This window comes from Bombina bombina, chromosome 4 (assembly GCF_027579735.1).
Source record: "Bombina bombina isolate aBomBom1 chromosome 4, aBomBom1.pri, whole genome shotgun sequence".
Lineage (NCBI taxonomy): Eukaryota > Metazoa > Chordata > Amphibia > Anura > Bombinatoridae > Bombina > Bombina bombina.
The window spans coordinates 1,088,957,201-1,088,979,863 of record NC_069502.1 but is presented as its reverse complement, the minus strand read 5'-3'; the positions used below and the strand labels follow the sequence as shown (position 1 = coordinate 1,088,979,863).

Sequence of the window (22,663 nt, the reverse complement as noted above, 5' to 3'; positions counted from 1 at the left end):
ACCAACTTGTTCAATGGGAGGGATTATGTCACTACCCAATACTCCAATCTCCCCTCTGTCTCTCACTAGCAGCTCTCATGGGACAATGGGCCTCAGATCAGTCTGAGGACCCCTCTCAACTAAGAATCTGGAGCACCTCAACTCTTCACCATTCTCCTGTGGAGGCAAAAGAATACCAGAGAGGTGGGAGGGTTTAAGTGCACTAAGAGCTTTGGGAATTTTTGTCTCCTTCTAGTGGCCAGTAGTTGAATCCCAGGCATAATGGCTTGTGGACTCCCACCACCTTATGAAAGAAATGCCAGTGTATTATAGTAATTACAGTTCTCTAAAAGTATTCATTATAGAGATATAAAGACCATTTGATAATCACACATAACTTTTTATTTTTATTTTGCATAATACAATAATTCCACATTAACTTATGTTCAACATTGGATTCAGATATCAGTATATATAATTACAATATTTGATGCTAGCATAACGGAGATTTTAACATACCTTTTTTACACTTTCTTCCCAAGACAATGAATCACAATGGCTACCACCTGGTTGGATATCTAGATATAAATTCGGTATCCTAGATTCTGAGAACAAATTGGACATCAAGCAACTAAAATGAGACACTTTATAAATCACAAAGAAATGCAAAGCTGTTGATGTGCTATTTATTTATATAAACCATAATACAGTACAAAAATCAAACAGAACACCCAGATTTAAATGCACAGCACATTCAGAACATCAAGTTGTTTGGAGAGAAACTGAAAGCAGTTGGAACAGGGCTTTGTTTTGAAGATATAAACAATAGATTATTATCAACAAAACAGCACATTACCCAAAAATGAAAGAATATACAGATTGTCAAGGCTTTTCTACACCTCTATACATCACCTGCAGAGATAAAGGATCCAGAAAACTACACATTTTTTTTTTTTAAGAAAAATTATACATAGTGTCTATGATGGTGTATGTGGTTTAAAAAGAAATAAATCACATTTTAACCCCTTCCCGTCTGGACTTATTTGTCCACAAATGTAAACAAATAATTAAAAACTGAAATCACGTGATCGTTTAGAAAGCTGCAGATACTTCATGACAGCCTAGGACGTTCCATGCTGTCCTAAGGGCGCTAAAGCCCAGCGCAATAAGTTAGGCATGGAACACCCTAATGGTGGGAAGGGGTTAAATAATAAAATTTTCCTGTTTTGGTATACTCTGAAATCTGAACACATCTTACACACAATATGACCTTAGTGTCTACAACAATGTTTTTAATAATGTTATATATTTAGCACTCAAGACTCTTGCATACTAGTGAAATGGAGGATTTGTGTTGGTTTTATTAATATTTTTGTTATGTCTACTGCTAATATTGTTATTAGTACTTTTATTATTATTCGCAATTCCTCTATAAAAGATTATTTGAATCCAATTACCTGGCAGGTGTGAGCTTTGGTAATAGTCTGCAACAGCTTTCCGAAGCTTTGTCATAAATCTCAACAATCCATCTAGTGGAATTCGTTGATCATTTTTATAAGCTGTTATCAGGACTGAAGGATAATTCTGCATAAAAAAAAATTATTAATCCATTAAAAAAATAAAATTTATGCTTACCTGATAAATTTATTTATTTATTTCTTGACACGGTGAGTCCACGGATCATCAATTACTGTTGGGAATATCACTCCTGGCCAGGAGGAGGCAAAGAGCACCACAGCAAAGCCGTTAAGTATCACTTCCCTACCCACAACCCCCAGTCATTCGAACAAAGGAAAAGGAGAGAAAGGAAATAACACAAGGTGCAGAGGTGCCTGAGGCTTACAAAAAAAACTGTCTGAAAACAGGGAGGGCCGTGGACTCACTGTGTCAAGAAATAAATACATTTATCAGGTAAGCATAAATTTTTATTTTCTTTCTTAAGACACAGTGAGTCCACGGATCATCAATTACTGTTGGGAATCAATACCCAAGCTAGAGGACACAGGTGATAAGGGAGGGCAAGCCGGGTAACCTAAAAAGAAGGCACCATTGCTTGAAAAACCTTCCCCAAAAGACACTCATCTGAAGCAAAAGTATTAAAATTATAGAATTTTTAAAAGTTTGCAAAGCAGACCAAGCCTCAGCCTTGCAAACTGTTCCAAAGCAGCCTCATTCTTGCAGGCCCAAGAAGAAGAAACAGCCCTAGCGGAATGAGCTGTAATTCTCTCATGAGGCTGCTGGCCAGCAGTCTCGAACACCAAACGACTAATACCTCTAACCAGAAAGAAAAGAGGCAAAAACTTTCTGTACTTTACATTTCCCAGAAAGGCAAACAAACAAAGCAGCAGACTGACTAAACCATCGTCGCCTGCAAAAGAATTTAAGAGTCCTCACCTACTCCTGGAAGAAGGATTAGGACAGAGAGAAGGAACAACAAGTTCCTGATTAATATTTCTGTCCGAAAACAACCTTAGGAAAAAAAATGACTTGGTACGAAGAACTGCCTTATCTGCATGAAATATGAGATAAGGAGAGTCACACGGCAAAGCTGAGAGTTCAGAAACCCTCCAAGCAGAAGAAATAGCAGTGAAAAGCAAAACCTTCCAAGATAAAAACTCCATATCTATAGAATGCAGGGGCTCAAACGGGCCTTGTTGTAAAACTTACAGAACAAGGATAAGTCTCCAAGGTGGAGCAATTGATATAAGCACAGGCCTGAATCTAACCAGGGCCTGACCAAAGGATTTTACGTCCAGCATTCTGCCAGACGCTTGTGCAGCAGAATGGATAGCAGGAATCTGACTCTTGAGGGAACTGGTAGATAACCCCTTCTCCAGGCCTTCCTGAAAAAAAGATAAGATCCTTGGGATCCTGACCCTACTCAAAGATTATCCACACCAATAAATATATATTTACGCCATATCTTATGAAAATCTTCCTAGGGACAGGCTCATGAGCCTGACCCCAGGTCTCAATAACCGATTCTGAAAATTCATGCTTAGCTTTAAAAAAAAAAAAAAGCGTTCAATCTCCAAGCAGTAAGCTTCAGAGAAATAAGAAATGGATGAAGGAAGAGACCCTGAAGAAGAAGGACCCTCCTAAAAGGCTGTCTCCATGGAAGAGACAACATCTCTACTAGATCTGCATACCAGACCATGCGGAGTTACGCAGGGCAGAGAACCACCAACGCTCTCACCTGCTTGACACGAGTACTAACTCGTGGAAGGAAAATAATGAAGGAAAATAGGTATGTCAACCTGAAATCCAAGACCGCCAGAGCATCTCACTCTTAATTCCAGTTCCAGCACCCCCCATTTGAGGGTCCGGCTGGAGAACACCTCCGGAAGGAGCTCCCACACCCCGGGATGAAAAGTCTGTCTGCTCCGAATCCGCGGCTAATCACCCGTAAGGGTCGCAAAGCTCTGCTCATCTTATCGACCTCGGAAGGATGAAAGGCTGAGTGGAACTCGCCGGGGATCGAACCTGCAACCCTTGGGTTGTTACAGAGCTCAGCCACAGTGCCTTAGCATGCTGAGCTATCTCCGGCGGTTTCCATTTCCCGGTTGTCCACACCTAGCAAGAAAATGGTCGATAGACAAAATTAGTGGACTTCCGCCGACTGAATATCCAAGTCACTTCCTATATGGCAAAGGAACTCCAAGCTCCTCCCTGGTTGTTGATGTAACCATTGAGGTGATATTGTCCGACTGAAACCAAGCTAAAGACTACTGAAGCCAAGCCGTCACAGCCTGAAAATCGCTCTCAACTCCAAGATGAGAAAGAAGAGAGTAGCCGTTTCTGATACCTGTGACTTAGCCAAATCCCAGATTGCATCCCAATCCAGCAGGGTGATGTCTGTGAGACATAACCCAGGAAGGATTCCAGACGCACTCGTCCTAAGATGGAAACTCCCCATTACGGGAGAGAATCTCTATCTCAATCAATCCTTTGCGACAGAACCGAAAATTCTCCATTTCATTGAGAATAACAAAGGGAATGATGTCCATGGATCATCAGACCAATTCCCTCCATACAGAGAGACACTTAAAAAGTGAAGGAAAAACAACAGCAGCTAAATCCAAACTTCCAACCTCTGGTTGCAAGATGGAAAACTATCTCCTGGAGCACATGGCTTGCTATAGGCCGGATAGTAGAATTAAGGACCAGGGTGATAACTACTCTCCCGAATCATTTTGCAGAGAGAGGATGGAATAAAGCCTTGATTATCTGAACACAGTTAGAAACCTCCTTGACACGTTTATACACTTATTGTTACCTAATATCTTTCAGATATGGACTTCAACACTATTTATTTTGCTGTAGTACTGCCCCTTTAAGATCTGTCATCCTTCCAGCAGTTAAAAGAGATCACAGCTTCCCTAACTAATTGCCTGGTATTTTCGACTGATGTGCTGTCTCCTCCTGTTTTGCTTCAGACATCCACTCTGCATTCCTATTGCGTATACGGTTACTGCTCAGCAACTCACCTCCTGACCTGATCACTTCAGCTGAACTCTGCTCACCGGAAAAACTTGCAGTGATGTCACACGCCATCTCCACACCATCTAACAGCTGCTGTGTGTATCGAGCCTGCCACGCTCCATCGCATCTCTTATCAGTGTATGTAGGCAAAGCAACTTTTTCTATCAGGTACCGCTCCTCTCCCCCACTTGTTAATGTATTCTGAGCGTATTCCATTTGATTTACTATGCATATACATTCTCATTCGTGACTCTTATATTCATATACTGTGTTAACACTTGTATGGTCTGTTGCACCTGGTTGTACTGCTGCATATTTATTTTGTGAAACTCTCACAGGTGGCAGCCATAGGACAATTTATGCAACACAACCTTCTATCATTTGCTATGATTGCCATATTGAAATGTCACATTGCTATTGTAGTAATTTATGTGATTTTTCATTGAACTCTCTGCAACAAATTAAGTTTTGCTAGTATCTCAGTAGCTGTGGTTCACACATATACACTGGTTACTCTTTTTCAGAGCTTGCCTATCATCACACTCCTAGATAATCTATTAAGGTCCCCAACAATCATTGCTCATAGACAGAACAAGGGAAACCTTATCCAGGTTAATTTCCCAACCATGGGAAAGTATACTGGCTAAGAACTCTGGCAAAGAAAGTTTGCTGATTGAAGGCGCATGAACCATATAAGTCCAGAAAGGCACTGCAATATCCCAAGACTTAAAAGTTTTTCTAGGATGACAACTCAGAAACTTGAGAAAAACTCAAGAGAACAATAATACACATCCTACAGGTCTATGTTCATTATAAACAGGCCCTTTTGAACCAAAAGAGAATGGATAATACTTTGAAGGGCAAAACCTGAGCAACTTGAAGTAAATACATAGATCCCTTTCCCAGACTGGGACTGGGATTACCACTCCTAGATTGCAGATACTCCAGAAGGAAAAATCTGCCCCTGGGAGAAATCCAAGATTGAACTAAAATTTCATAAAGAGGAAAAAGAAAAATTCCTTTTAGCCTTACTCTCTTGGCGAGAGGTAGAACAACCTCCTTTCGCAAAGTCAGAGGATAGGTCTGCCAGGCCAAGACCAAACATCCTTTGAAGGGAAACGCCAGAAGCGTGATTTTGGATGAAACATTAAGTATTGAATCTGCAACTGCAGAAATATAATGCCTAGGCTGTACCGCTAAGTCACAAGAAGGCTTCTCAGCTGACCAAGATCTTAGCCACCATGCCCCCGGGAATCACAGCCAGTCTGGTAAGACAAGGTATTGCTTAAAAATAGCAAATAAACCTCCCGCTTCTATCCATTGGATCCGTAAAGGAACAGCTATCTCCCATAGAGATCGAAGTTCTCTACGCCATAGTAGAAAAATCCACTAGGGCACAGAACATCAAATGGAGTTAGCGACAGGAAAAATTCCTGCACAGATGGAGGATAGGGAGAAAGGCATCCCAAGCTTTCCTAATTCCTGTGAAAATATCCACAGAACGTCTATAAACACTTCTTCATAAGAAGGAACATTATAGAATGATAAAGTGTACCTGACTTCCAAGGGTTGATAACGACAGGCTTATCGATGTCGACCAAATAGCTAAAACTTCCTATAACAGTACACAAAGGTGTATAAGAATACATCTGAAGGATACCACTTCAGTATCAGACGAAGGAATAATACTGTCCGCATCTGTAGATCTTTCAGAAACTACCAGTAAAACCCTCTCACCCGACTTGGTCGAGAGAGCAATCTGATCAGCAGAAGCAGCAACCTTATTATCTGAAAACTTTAATGTCCTCTTGCATTTTCCCTGAAGGTAAGGAAAAAACAGATGAAACAACAGATACCGCAGAAGGATACCTAAGATGCAAAATCTGTAGGCAGATACACTCCCCCAGGAGATTGAGAGGAACCGCAGGGCACTGCATGTGACACCAGTGAAGATTGGGACGCTTAAGGAGAAAGCAGTGGCATTGCCTGAACAGCATCATCCAAGGAGACATTGGGCTCAGGGATTAAACATTTTTTAATTTTGTGTCCTGTTATATATATATATAAATATATACACAGTATATACCTGTCAGGAAGGCATGAGTGACACCTGTATGTTGTATCTCCTAAAAACTTAAGAGACATCATCCTAACTACATAGGAACAGGATTCTGTTGCAGGCAAACCAACAGACTTAAAAGCATCATAGGCTGTAACTCTATAGACTGTAGGTTAACTTAAAGTAAATATTAATGCACAACGACAGTGGCAATTTATAAACTATAGCTCATCCTGAGGAGTGTATGTAATTCACATATACAGAGCTGCGTGACTTTTAACCACCGTGGGCTCCGAGTCAAGGGTCTTAGAACAACGGCAAGGACAAATCACTCTGATTCCTGTCCGATAGAATGAAACTAGCATCGCAATGAACCTCTAGTATTTTACCAGAGAAACCGCACAGACAATAACTCACTCCATTCTTAACAGAGACAAAGGGGCGGGGCCAATAACCGGCTCAGAGAAAGAGCCGAAAATGGCGCTTCCTCGCCACAACGAGAGGAAAGAGGCGGGACTTCCAAGAACTGCACACAAGGACAGAAATGAAACGCGCAGCACAATAACCTAGCGCCTCATTCTGTCATAAGAGTCCCCAATACAGAGCGCGGCAAAGCACAATACAAACACATCCTAAGAAGTGTATAAATAAATTTACAAAAGAGACCCCACTCATGAACCCCAAATTTGCGTCGCTCATTGCACTTAAAAGAACGCACTCTCCACAGAGATTTTAATCTTAGAAACAGAATTAAGACTGACTCCTGAATAGGATTAGTACATAGAAGCAGGCCTCTTACATGAGCTAACCAGTCCACACTGTATTATATTTACCCAGAAAAAAAAATCTGCCATTAACCCCTAATGAGCCAAACTAATTCCATAATCAGGGAATACTGTAAAGTATTAACCCTAGGCCTCCTGGTCACCAGTGCCTGCATCCTGCCTAAAATATCCTTTCCATGGATATATACATGTCCCAAATATTGCAGTCTAATTCTCTAAAGTGCAAGTCCCTAAATAAAAGAAGACCAAGCACTTACCCGCATCCGGCAGGGGGACAGCCTATCCAGCGTGACTGTAGAAAAAAGAAAAACAGAGTAAACCTACTCAGGCTTTCTATACCAGGGCAGCATCATGTTAGGATAATGCAGCAAAGCACACTTTACAATTTCCTAACTGCTTAAAAGCTACCACAGCCCTACTGACTAATGTGGAGTACAGCTAAGCCCAGCTTGTAATGGAAGATCAGAGCAAGACTGCTCTGGCTTTAAAAAAAAAAATCTTGATAGAAGAATCTCATCAGACACCTAATTACTTCACCTCCTCCTTGCACTAGAAGCAAAGAGAATGACTGGGGGTTATGGGTAGGGAAGTGATACTTAACAGCTTTGTGGTGCTCTTTGCCTCCTCCTGCTGGCCAGGAGTGATATTCCCAACAGTAATTGATGATCCGTGGACTCACAATGTCTTAAGAAAGAAAGAAACGTTTAAAAAAAATATTTGTCACTGTTAAACAAACATTTATTTACTGTGTTATTAAAATTTGATAGTGACTATACAGATAAAACAAAATTTATGCTTACCTGATAAATTTCTTTCTCTTGTGGTGTATCCAGTCCACGGGTTCATCCATTACTTGTGGGATATTCTCCTTCCCAACAGGAAGTTGCAAGAGGACACTCACAGCAGAGCTGTCTATATAGCTCCTCCCCTAACTGCCACCCCCAGTCATTCGACCGGAGACAAGCAAGAAAAAGGAGAAACTATAGGGTGCAGTGGTGACTGTAGATTAAAAATAAAAAACACCTGCCTTAAAGTGACAGGGCGGGCCGTGGACTGGATACACCACAAGAGAAAGAAATTTATCAGGTAAGCATAAATTTTGTTTTCCTCTTGTAAGGTGTATCCAGTCCACGGGTTCATCCATTACTTGTGGGATACCAATACCAAAGCTTAGGACACGGATGAAGGGAGGGACAAGCAGGAACTTAAGCGGAAGACACCACTGCCTGCAAGTCCTTTCTCGCAAAAAATAGCCTTCGAGAAGCAAAAGTATCAAATTTGTAGAATTTAGAAAAAGTATGAAGCGAAGACCAAGTCGTCGCCTTACAAATCTGTTCAACAGAGGCCTCATTTTAAAAGCCCATGTGGAAGCTACCACTCTAGTGGAATGAGCTGTAATTCTTTGAGGAGGCTGCTGGCCAGCAGTCTCATAAGCTAAACGGATTATGCTTCTCAGCCAAAAAGAAAGAGAAGATGCCGAAGCCTTTTGGCCTCTCCTCTGTCCAGAGTAGACAACAAACAATGCAGATGTTTGACGAAAATCCTTAGTAGCTTGTAAATAAAACTTTAAAGCACGAACCACATCAAGATTGTGTAATAGACGTTCCTTCTTTGAAGAAGGATTAGGACACAGTGACAGAACAACAATCTCCTGATTGATATTCTTATTAGATACCACCTTAGGAAGAAACCCAGGTTTGGTACGCAAAACTACCTTATCTGCATGGAAGATCAGATAAGGGGAATCACACTGTAAGGCAGATAACTCTGAAACTCTTCGAGCTGAAGAGATAGCTACCAAAAACAGAACTTTCCAAGATAAAAGCTTGATATCTATGGAATGCAGAGGTTCAAACGGAACCCCTTGAAGAACTTTAAGAACTAAATTTAAACTCCATGGTGGAGCAACAGGTTTAAACACAGGCTTGATTCTAACTAAAGCCTGACAAAACGCCTGAACATCTGGAACATCTGCCAGACGCTTGTGCAGAAGAATAGACAGAGCAGAAATCTGTCCCTTTAAGGTACTAGCTGACAATCCCTTCTCCAATCCTTCTTGGAGAAAGGATAATATCCTAGGAATCCTGACTTTACTCCATGAGTAACCCTTGGATTCACACCAATGAAGATATTTACACCACATCTTATGATAGATTTTCCTGGTGACAGGCTTTCGAGCCTGAATTAAGGTATCAATGACCGACTCGCAGAAACCACGTTTTGATAAAATCAAGCGTTCAATCTCCAAGCAGTCAGACGCAGAGAAATTAGATTTGGATGTTTGAAAGGACCTTGGAGTAGAAGGTCCTGCCTCAGCGGCAGAGTCCATGGTGGAAGGGATGACATGTCCACCAGATCTGCATACCAAGTCCTGCGTGGCCACGCAGGTGCTAACAAAATCACTGAAGCTCTCTCCTGCTTGATCTTGGCAATCAGACGAGGGAAGAGAGGAAATGGTGAGAACACATAAGCCAGGCTGAAGGACCAGGGCAATGCTAGAGCATCTATCAGCGCTGCCTGGGGATCCCTTGACCTGGACCCGTAACAAGGAAGCTTGGCGTTCTGACGAGACGCCATCAGATCCAGTTCTGGTTTGCCCCATAGTTGAATCAGCTGGGCAAATACCTCCGGATGGAGCTCCCACTCCCCCAGATGAAAAGTCTGCCGACTTAGAAAATCCGCCTCCCAGTTCTCTACTCCTGGGATATGGATAGCTGAGAGATGGCAAGAGTGAACCTCTGCCCATAGAATTATCTTTGAAACCTCCAACATTGCCAGGGGGCTTCTTGTTCCCTCCTGATGGTTGATATAGGCTACAGTCGTGATATTGTCCAACTGAAATCTGATGAACCTGACCGCAGCTAGTTGAGGCCAAGCCTGAAGAGCATTGAATATCGCTCTCAGTTCTAGAATGTTTATCGGAAGGAGGGCTTCCTCCTGAGTCCACGAACCCTGAGCCTTCAGGGAGTTCCAGACCGCGCCCCAGCCCAGAAGGCTGGCATCTGTCGTCACTATAGTCCACTCTGGCCTGCGGAAACTCATTCCCCTGGACAGATGGACCCGAGATAACCACCAGAGAAGAGAATCCCTGGTCTCTTGATCCAGATTTAGCAGAGGGGACAAATCTGTGTAATCCCCATTCCACTGATTGAGCATGCAAAGTTGCAGTAGTCTGAGCTGTAGGCTGGCAAACGGAACTATGTCCATTGCCGCTACCATTAGGCCGATTACTTCCATACACTGAGCCACTGACGGCCGAGAAGTGGAACGAAGAGCACGGCAGGAAGTTAGAAGATTTACAAACCAAGAAAAAGATACGTGTGCTATTAAGTGACACACAACCGGGCGCTAACTTAAAATGAAATAAGGTAAAATGAAGCCTAGATATCAAATAATACTAATTGGCACAATATGCATACCCTAGTACATAAAACGTTACAATCATGTAAATAATTCAATTGGTGTTTAAATGAATACTTCAGTCCATCCTATGTAAAAAAAATATAGTCTGTTTCGATGAATTACTTACAGCCTTTGCATGTCATGAATATCAATAAAGCCAAATAATATGTTTTCAAACAAGGTAAACGGTCGCTGCTCCTCCAAATAGGGGTAGACTCCAGAGTCCCCAACAAGATAGACTGTAAATGATAGAAGGGGAAAAGCGCAGACTCAAGTGCAGTATATAAAGTTTATTCAAACAATTGACAAAAAACAAATTGAACACTCACAAGATAGTGCATAAGTCTATGCATATATTAGCCGACTGCTATGTCCCAAAAGCTGATCCCTTGTGGCGGTACTTCCAGGAATGTATGACAGGTCAGTTCTGTTTCTATAGTATGAGTGCCGCTTCGCCGGCTTTACAAACAAACCCGCTCTGCAGTCGCGGGGTAAATGACGTTTCCTGTAGCCGTCTGAAGGAGTGCTTGGATCACTGACGACTCCTGGACTACGGATCCCGCCAGGGATCAAAACAGCTAAGCAAATTACTTCTACGCGTTTCGTCTCGTATCGTCGAGACTTTGTCAAGAATGCTTAGCTAGACATCTTTACTCCTTATATACCCAAGGGGGATAGAGATAATGAATCCCAGGTAATTCATATGTATTATATGTTGAGGTATATAGAGAGCAGAGAGTATCGGACAGTTAATAATATTATAAATACAAAGTGAATACTTAAAACAATTTCTAAAAAGTGGCATTAAATGTGGGAGCAAATATATCTTGATCTATATTGATAATACACAATGTCAAATTAATATATCTACACAAAATTAAAATTATGTACAAAATGCTAAGATACATACACACAAATTAATAATACTCCAAAATTAAAAAATATATATGTGTGATTGTTAAAATACATCAAAAGACAACAGCGAATAAATATCATAAAATAACTGATAATTTCATAAAAAAGCCTGGATATCTAGTTCAATATTTAACCCTTTGGGTTCCAGACAGTCAAGAGTTTTTATCCAAAAGGTTTCCCTTTGTCTTAACTTAAGCAATCTATTAGTATCCCATTTATCTGGTGCAACCCATTCTATAATTTTAATGCTAAGATCATTAGGGTTCTGATTGTGACAAATTTTAAAATGATAAGATACACTATGATTATCAAAACCTGACTCTATGTTCCTTATATGTTCTCTCAATCTATACTTTATTTTTCTTTTTGTTCTTCCTACATAGATTTTGCCACATTTACAAGTGAGTAGGTATACTACATACGTAGAGTGGCAAGTGCATCTATATTTGCATTTGTAAGTGTGATTGCCATCAGAATTTGAGAAACTTGTATGTTGTGTATCTATGAGGGGACACATAACACACTCTGAAGCTTTACACGGATACAGCCCTACTTGTCCCCCACACCAATTAGTCAATGTTCCATTGTTTGCATTATGTCTGAGTTTAGTGGGAGCTAGATAATTTTTAATATCTTTACTTTTTTTGAAAATAACCCCTGGTTTATCCCCTAAAACATTATGGAGCACAGGATCTAATTTTAATACTTCCCAGTGTTTGCCCAAGATTCTTTTGATTTGTTGATGTTGGTTATTATATCTAGTAATGAATTTGACATTCCCTTCCTCATAGTTATTCCTAACTTTGCTCTTATTCTTATTTTGTCCTTTAATGAGTTGTGTCCTGTCCATTTGCAGGACCTTTGCTTTCGCATTGTCTAATAGTTGTATATCATATCCTTTCTCTACGAATTTTTTAGTCAAATGTTCTGCTTCCTTATTAAAATCTTCTAAGTAAGTACAATTGCGTCAAATTCTTTGGTACTGACCCAGTGGTACATTATTCTTCCACTGTTTGTAATGCCCACTTTTTGCGTTGAGTAAACTATTTCTATCAGTGGGTTTGTGAAAGTTCTTTACACACACTTTATTAGTTTGTACATCGTGATATAATACCAGATCTAGAAATGAAATAGATTCAGGGGAACTCTCGTATGTAAATTTCAGATTATAAATATTAGAATTCATATGGGCTATAAAATCTTTAATTTGATCTTTTGGACCCTGCCAAATAATTAAAATATCGTCTATGTATCTAAAATACTTTAAAATATTATTATAAAAAGGATTATTCGAAAGGTTACTCTCAAGAGGTACTTTTCTAAAAATATTGTAAACAATTCATTGGAAGGTATTGATATTATTAGTGAGGAGGATATCAATATATTAGAGAATTTAGGGGGTAACTTAGAAACAGACACTATGGCATTAGATTTAAATCTATCTAATATGTCTACATATGATGATGGTGACGATTTTTGTGTTCAGCATTGTTCATTGAAACGCAAATCCACATTTTATCCCATTCACAGTCAGACAGAATATATTAAGATCTTCAATAGGTTAGTATGTCAGGATTTTGAAGCACTATTTAAAAATACATCACATAAAATAAAATCGGATAGAGACAACTTATCTAGAGAAGAAAGGAATGCTTTACAACTTCTTAGTGAAGATAGTGACATTGTATTTAGGGCCGCCGATAAAGGCGGAGGAATAATGGTACAGAACAAAAAGGACTATTTGGCAGAAGCACTACGCTTACTAGGTGATAAAACGACATATTTGCCCCTCACTTTCAATCCTACTAATAAATTTAAGAATGAACTATGTAACCTTTTAAAAGAAGCTCAATCAACAAGTGTTCTTAATATGGAGGAGTTCAAATTTTTATATGAAGTAGCCCCCAAGATAGCATGTTTTTACCATTTACCCAAGGTCCATAAGGACCCACTTAATCCTCCAGGAAGGCCTATTGTCTCTGGGATAGGCTCTTTATGTGATAATTTATCCAAATATGTTGATTCATTTTTACAACCTGTTGTTGTATCTAGTAGAGCCTATCTCAGAGACACAATATATGTTATAGATAAGATGGAAGGCATAGAATGGAATGAGAACTATATATGGATAACCTGCGATGCAGCGGCTCTCTATACCTGCATTCCTCATTCCAAAGGGATAGCAGCCATCAAAGAATCTCTAATGAATACTCATTTACCTTCATTACAAAGGAAATTTATTGAAGATGCTATTTTATTTGTTCTTACACACAATTATTTTTTATTTGAAGGCATTTTTTATCAACAAGTACAGGGTACTGCGATGGGGACTACATTTGCCCCATCATATGCAAATATATACATGTCTATATTTGAAAATAATTTTATCTGGAATAATAATCCTTTTTATAATAATATTTTAAAGTATTTTAGATACATAGACGATATTTTAATTATTTGGCAGGGTCCAAAAGATCAAACTAAAGATTTTATAGCCCATATGAATTCTAATATTTATAATCTGAAATTTACATATGAGAGTTCCCCTGAATCTATTTCATTTCTAGATCTGGTATTATATCACGATGTACAAACTAATAAAGTGTGTGTAAAGAACTTTCACAAACCCACTGATAGAAATAGTTTACTCAACGCAAAAAGTGGGCATTACAAACAGTGGAAGAATAATGTACCACTGGGTCAGTACCAAAGAATTCGACGCAATTGTACTTACTTAGAAGATTTTAATAAGGAAGCAGAACATTTGACTAAAAAATTCATAGAGAAAGGATATGATATACAACTATTAGACAATGTGAAAGCAAAGGTCCTGCAAATGGACAGGACACAACTCATTAAAGGACAAAATAAGAATAAGAGCAAAGTTAGGAATAACTATGAGGAAGGGAATGTCAAATTCATTACTAGATATAATAACCAACATCAACAAATCAAAAGAGTCTTGGGCAAACACTGGGAAGTATTAAAATTAGATCCTGTGCTCCATAATGTTTTAGGGGATAAACCAGAGGTTATTTTCAAAAAAAGTAAAGATATTAAAAATTATCTAGCTCCCACTAAACTCAGACATAAAGCAAACAATGGAACATTGACTAATTGGTGTGGGGGACAAGTAGGGCTGTATCCGTGTAAAGCTTCAGAGTGTGTTATGTGTCCCCTCATAGATACACAACATACAAGTTTCTCAAATTCTGATGGCAATCACACTTACAAATGCAAATATAGATGCACTTGCCACTCTACGTATGTAGTATACCTACTCACTTGTAAATGTGGCAAAATCTATGTAGGAAGAACAAAAAGAAAAATAAAGTATAGATTGAGAGAACATATAAGGAACATAGAGTCAGGTTTTGATAATCATAGTGTATCTTATCATTTTAAAATTTGTCACAATCAGAACCCTAATGATCTTAGCATTAAAATTATAGAATGGGTTGCACCAGATAAATGGGATACTAATAGATTGCTTAAGTTAAGACAAAGGGAAACCTTTTGGATAAAAACTCTTGACTGTCTGGAACCCAAAGGGTTAAATATTGAACTAGATATCCAGGCTTTTTTATGAAATTATCAGTTATTTTATGATATTTTCAAAGAAAGTTAATGCAGCACCTGTGTCACAATACTAGGTAGTGTTAATTATAAACTCACGTCAGTCCCACATGTATACATAGGTGCCTTGAAAACTCTCTCCCCCATAAATGAGCTCCGTGTGGTCTGTAGTATAAACCTCCGGTATGCACGCTACTGACAACAGCTGATTCTGGGGACCCACCTCTGATATCCTGCTCCGGATCCTCTCACGAAGGTATCTGTGCGATCAACAATATCCTGGAGGTCGAGCAGCCGTGTGGATCCCTACAGCGTGTCAGCGTCTGAGCGGCTGATCCGGGGAAAACGTGACGTCACAATGTGGAGCAGGTGAACTAAACAGAACCGGGGAGAGTCCACAGCTTCACGAAAAGATTCCAAGTTCTTATGGCACCTTGTGGGGAGAATGTTCTACTGCCAATTTACCTTCCGTGCCTCAACCATATCCAAACGGTATCAATGAGAGAAAAGAAGAGCGTAGGCACCAGATGGTTTTTCAAAAATGCAAATGTCCTTTATTCAGGTGATAAAATGCAATGCAACAACGGATGCTAGGAAAAGCATAAACCTCAGGGCTTAGGTGGAGAAGTGGTCACCCACGTACCCTATTGCTGACATGTTTCGGCAAGAGCCGTAATCATAGCTACAGGGTGAGAGTTATGCCTGCCTTATAAAAGAACAGATCACCTGTGATAGGTTAAAAACAAAATTGTTACGTGGTTGATACACACCTCCACCTATAGGTCAAAATGTATATTTACACTGCCCTGTATGGAAATTAACTCCTTATAACCCACTTAAGCACATGAGGACAGTTTATTTGTTTTCATAATAACCAAAGAGCCTTCAATGAAATGGTTCAATATATATCTTGTTATTATGTACTACTTTATGTGAAAACATAGCTAGTTTAGCAAAAATCATATATATCTGCTTGCTTACTTAGCATTTTGTGCAGTTGTACCATTACAAAAATCGTTGGCTCCATATGTAAACAATCATTACCTATCTATCATGTATTGAAAATATCTAAATTGAGGATATCGAACAATAGTCCACATAAGGGAAAGGCTGGAAAAATGGCAATAGTGGTTACATTTACCCAAATAATAAAAAAAATATTAATAAAATCCCTTATAAAATGAACTTGATTACTGACTTAGTCTAAGTAAAACATTTATGATGACTGTATGTTATAATGTTTATAGTTCACCCTTTGTAACTATATAAACTTCATCCAATATAACATATAGTATTAGTACATATATATGGGGACACAGGCTAACACCAGAAATTGATAAGGTCATATTCAGAATTCAGCCCATTGGGCATTCTGGTGTGCAGCCTGTGTATCCAAAACACCTCCCTTTTAAGAAGCAAGGTGTCCCTGTCACCTCCCCTGTTGTTTGTACCAACAACTTCAATGATCGTCCATGATAATGTCTCTGGATCTTTATTGTGTTTAACCTTGAAGTGGTTCACCAGGGGGGTGGTGAGTATACCCCTTTTGATGTCATTTATATGTTCCCTTATCCTAGTCCTTACTTGTCTAGACGTTTGTCCTGTATATTGAATGTCACAGGTGTCACAGTTAAGAAGATATACTGCATAAGTTGACCTGCAATTAAAGAGCGCTCTATGTGCAAATGTCTCACCAGAGTAAGAACTCCTAAATATATTACCCAGTTTGGCATAAACACATATAGGGGCAATATCGTCTATTATCGTCGGTATATAGACGACCTGTGTTGGTGTTAGCCTGTGTCCCCATATATATGTACTAATACTATATGTTATATTGGATGAAGTTTATATAGTTACAAAGGGTGAACTATAAACATTATAACATACAGTCATCATAAATGTTTTACTTAGACTAAGTCAGTAATCAAGTTCATTTTATAAGGGATTTTATTAATATTTTTTTTTATTATTTGGGTAAATGTAACCACTATTGCCATTTTTCCAGCCTTTCCCTTATGTGGACTATTGTTCGATATCCTCAATTTAGATATTTTCAATACATGATAGATAGGTAATGATTGTTTACATATGGAGCCAACGATTTTTGTAATGGTACAACTGCACAAAATGCTAAGTAAGCAAGCAGATATATATGATTTTTGCTAAACTAGCTATGTTTTCACATAAAGTAGTACATAATAACAAGATATATATTGAACCATTTCATTGAAGGCTCTTTGGTTATTATGAAAACAAATAAACTGTCCTCATGTGCTTAAGTGGGTTATAAGGAGTTAATTTCCATACAGGGCAGTGTAAATATACATTTTGACCTATAGGTGGAGGTGTGTATCAACCACGTAACAATTTTGTTTTTAACCTATCACAGGTGATCTGTTCTTTTATAAGGCAGGCATAACTCTCACCCTGTAGCTATGATTACGGCTCTTGCCGAAACATGTCAGCAATAGGGTACGTGGGTGACCACTTCTCCACCTAAGCCCTGAGGTTTATGCTTTTCCTAGCATCCGTTGTTGCATTGCATTTTATCACCTGAATAAAGGACATTTGCATTTTTGAAAAACCATCTGGTGCCTACGCTCTTCTTTTCTCTCATTGATTTTATGATATTTATTCGCTGTGGTCTTTTGATGTATTTTAACAATCACACATATATTTTTTAATTTTGGAGTATTATTAATTTGTGTGTATGTATCTTAGCATTTTGTACATAATTTTAATTTTGTGTAGATATATTAATTTGACATTGTGTATTATCAATATAGATCAAGATATATTTGCTCCCACATTTAATGCCACTTTTTAGAAATTGTTTTAAGTATTCACTTTGTATTTATAATATTATTAACTGTCCGATACTCTCTGCTCTCTATATACCTCAACATATAATACATATGAATTACCTGGGATTCATTATCTCTATCCCCCTTGGGTATATAAGGAGTAAAGATGTCTAGCTAAGCATTCTTGACAAAGTCTCGACGATACGAGACGAAACGCGTAGAAGTAATTTGCTTAGCTGTTTTGATCCCTGGCGGGATCCGTAGTCCAGGAGTCGTCAGTGATCCAAGCACTCCTTCAGACGGCTACAGGAAACGTCATTTACCCCGCGACTGCAGAGCGGGTTTGTTTGTAAAGCCGGCGAAGCGGCACTCATACTATAGAAACAGAACTGACCTGTCATACATTCCTGGAAGTACCGCCACAAGGGATCAGCTTTTGGGACATAGCAGTCGGCTAATATATGCATAGACTTATGCACTATCTTGTGAGTGTTCAATTTGTTTTTTGTCAATTGTTTGAATAAACTTTATATACTGCACTTGAGTCTGCGCTTTTCCCCTTCTATCATTTACAAGTTAGAAGATTTGATAACCTGACCTCTGTCAGAAAAATTTTCATTTCTACTGAATCTATCAGTGTTCCTAGGAAGGAAACTCTTGTGAGAGGGGAACTTTGATGTATAAAATTTTTCTTAAGGAGACCCTCCAATTCTTTATCCATAGGATCTAGGAAAGCACAACTGTCCTCGACGGGGATAGTTGTATGCTTAGCTAGGGTAGAGACTGCTCCCACCACCTTAGGAACCGTCTGCCACGAGTCCCGTATGGCGGCATCTATGGGAAACATCTTTTTGAAAGCAGGAGGGGGAGAGAACGGCACACCTGGTCTATCCCATTCCTTAGTAATAATTTCCAAAAACCTCTTAGGGACTGGAAAAACATCAGTGTAAATAGGCACTTCAAAGTATTTGTCCATTTTACACAATTTCTCTGGAACCACAATGGGGTCACAGTCATCCAGATTCGCTAAAACCTCCCTAAGCAATAAGCGGAGGTGTTCAAGCTTAAATTTAAACGCTGTCATTTCAGAATCAGACTGAAGTAACGCCTTCCCTGAGTCTGAAATGTCACCCACCTGCCTCGGCTTCTGAGTATTGTGAGGGTATATTGGACACAGGCATTAAAGCGTCAGAAAGCTCTGTATTAGTTCTAGCCCCAGAGTTGTCTCGCTTTCCTTGTAGCCCTGGCAGTTTGGAGAATACCTCTGAGAGGGTAGCATTCATAACTGCCACCATGTCCTGTAAGGTAAAAGAATTAGACGCGCTAGATGTACTTGGCGTCACTTGAGCGGGAGTTATAGGTTCTGACACATGGGGAGAGCTAGATGGCATAATCTCCCTCTTTTCAGTCAGAGAATCCCCTGGAGATAAATCTTTAAGCACCATAATATGGTCTTTATAGTTTATAGAAATATCAGTACATTTGGTACACATTCTAAGAGGGGGTTCCTCCATGGCTTCAAAACATATTGAACAAGGAGTTTCCTCTATGTCAGACATGTTTAACAGACTAGTAATGAGACAAGCAAGCTTTGAAAACACTTTAATAAAGGTGAAACAGCAATTAAACAAAAACGTTACTGTGCCTTTAATAGAAAAAAACTAGCACTTAAACTGCAAAACAGTGTAAAAATACAGTAAAATCTTGAAATTTTTACAGTGTGTTTAAGGGACTGAAGCAACATTGCATCCACTTGCAAATGGATGATTAACCCCTTAGGCCCCAAACCGGATTGAAAAACATTAAAAAACGTTAAAAGTCAATTGAGCACCTTGCCAAAGCTCTGCTGAGGCTCCTAACTGCCCTCAAAAACGATTTTGTGCAGAAATAACCCCTTTGAAATGGTCCTCAGATGCCAGAGGACTGCTCTAGGGAAGCTGGATGTCTCAGTCTGAATTAAAACTGCATATTTAGAGTGCTAAAATTGGCCCCTCCCACCATGTACTGGATGCCAGAGGGGCCTTAAGAAAGTACTCCTAGGAGTATCTGATTAGCCATGTGGAAACTAGGCCCCAAATAAAGATTTATCTCCCTCAGAGAAAAAACGTCCTATTTATGAAATCATGTAAAAGTTTTGTCACTAAGTAATATGAATATTAACATGAGTTTTGCCCTGTTTTGTAAGCATGATCCCAGTTGCTGTTAAATCACTGCATCAGGAATACCTCAAATACACAAGGCTCTGTCAGCATTTTCTAGAACTTATTCATCTCTCTAGAAATAAAAATACTGAACATACCTCAAAGCAGGTAATCTGCAGACCGTTCCCCCAACTGAAGTTTTCCCATATTCTTCAGTTATGTGTGAGAACAGCAATGGACCTTAGTTACAAACCGCTAAGATCATCAAACCTCCAGGCAGAATTCTTCTTCTAATTTATGCCTGAGAGTAAAACAGTACAACACTGGTACCGTTTAAAAATAAACTTTTGATTGAAGGTAAAACTGCACTAAGTTACCACATATCTCTTGATACTTCCTTTCTTGTCGAAAGTTGCAAGAGAATGACTTGGGGTGGCAGTTAGGGGAGGAGCTATATAGACAGCTCTGCTGTGAGTGTCCTCTTGCAACTTCCTGTTGGGAAGGAGAATATCCCACAAGTAATGGATGAACCCGTGGACTGGATACACCTTACAAGAGAAATCAATTTCTTCAAACTCACAGCAGAACTACTTTCAGTACTGGAGAGTATGTAGCTTTTTGACTTCAGAAGGTAGAAACCCAAAAGTAAAAAAAAACTCCTTAACCTCATGTGTATAATCTACCCCAAGGCAAAACATGCTGTGATCTGAGATATTATCACAGAAAATGCAGCATGTCTGTAGAAAGAACAGTACACAAGCAGACACTGTTAGCTCTTTTGCTTTGCAGCGCTGCTCCACATCAGGCTGTTCTCCTCAAACAGTGCTGTGCTCTGGCTATGCTGTGTAAATTTTCCTTAACACAATGCAGCCAGAGTGAAGCACTGTTTGAAGACAACAGTCAAATTCAGAGCAGCGCTACAAAATGGCAGCGTATTGATTGATGTCTGGCTCTCAGGGATTTTTCAACCCCCACCCCCTAGCCTTTCTCAGTCTGCAAAGCTGTGACTCCTGATTTTAAGATGCTCTTCTGAGCAATGTATCTTTTTTATTACTACATTTCTATCTTATGTGAAGTTAAACCAGGAGCAAAGAAAATAAATTTATTCAAGAGACAATTTAAAAACTTGTTTTCTCTGCAGCTAATTAGTAATGCAATTTTCAACTGCTGCAATATATTAAAAAAAAAATAAAAGTTGTTTTGTTTTCCAGATAATCAACACATTGCAGTTGAGCTGGTACTTTAGTGTAAATGACTAATTTAAAATCGAATTTCATTTCAAAATGTCCAGCAGAAAAAATTTCAATAAAATAAATCTTAGCACAGAAACCTCCTGATGCTGACCTAGTTCACACACTAACAAGCAAGAATTAATTTTGAGGGAGAAACTAATTTAGTTATGGACAGGAAAACAAATACTGCTTTCAAGCCATTCTGGCTGCTCCCAAAAGGCTGTGGGGTGCGATGAGATAGTGGTGGGCAAAGCTGCAACGTCAAAAGTAGAGAAACACTAATCGGTCCCTTTTCAAAGGTGTTGGGTATTAAAATATAACTCAATACCTTAAGACTGTGAACAATTTGTATGAATGCAAAAAGGAACAATTTTATGTTATTCCTTGCATTAGCATGAAAATTAATAACAATCTGTCACCTACGGCGAATGAAAGAATAACAAATGGATGTATCAACGTAATTTGTTCATACATCTGTTCATTTGTTATTCTTTCAATAAAAACAATTACAAACACTAAATTAGCCCCCTAACTGCCTACCAAACCCCCTGTACTTAACTTCTGCTGCACCAAACCCCTTAATTGTGATCTCCTGATTGCACTTATCCCTCCCACTGCAGCCTTCCCCACAACTAGCCCCCTGAATGCAACTAACTGCCAAATCCTCAACCTCCCCCCACCCAAACTAACCCTCTAACCTCTAGTTGCAGTGGGGGTCCGGCAGTTAGGGGATTTATTGTGATGGGGGTCCAGCCCTTTAGGGATTAATTGTTGTGGGGGGTTTAGGGGTAAGTAACAGTAGATTTAACAGGTAGGTTTAGGAGTTTGGAAGACTGAGCGTGGTTAAATTAATAACCACTAGGAGTTGTACACGAATAGCACTCGTGAGCTTTGTGAATGAACTGGAATTAACCACGTATTACAAAAAGATTAATCAGTGATTGAAATGATAACTTTCTCAAGGTATACAAAAACTACACTAAATTAAAACTTAACATTTATTGATTAAACAGTGCTAAAATTAGCGGAAAACTACACATAGTTAAAAACACTAGCTCGAAATAGAAACTATGTTTTATTCAACAAAGGAGAGTATTTGGGTAGTTAATCTGGGGTCATTAGTAGGTGATGTCTACAACACTGACTTATTGAGTATATTGTCAGTATTGAATAGTCTGCAGAGTCAGTATGTAGAATGTGGGTATGGATAATACCAGGTGTCTTAAAGAACTGTTGTTGTGCGTGGGTCTATTGGATTGACTGTTAATAGCAATATCAAAGTCCT

At 39.1% G+C, this 22,663-nt stretch overlaps 1 protein-coding gene across 2 annotated transcripts in view; it reads right to left on the bottom strand.

The window, feature by feature from the left end:
- The window catches only part of PREPL (prolyl endopeptidase like), a 246,159-nt gene that overhangs the window by 50,442 nt on the left and 173,054 nt on the right, over positions 1-22,663 (bottom strand). For both annotated transcript variants that reach the window (XM_053712270.1, XM_053712269.1), the window contains exons 10-11: positions 1,437-1,563; positions 499-584 (exon numbers count right to left, since the gene is read on the bottom strand). In XM_053712270.1, coding sequence (XP_053568245.1) covers positions 499-584; positions 1,437-1,563 — 213 coding nt within the window. The remainder of the gene's footprint in view (positions 1-498; positions 585-1,436; positions 1,564-22,663) is intronic.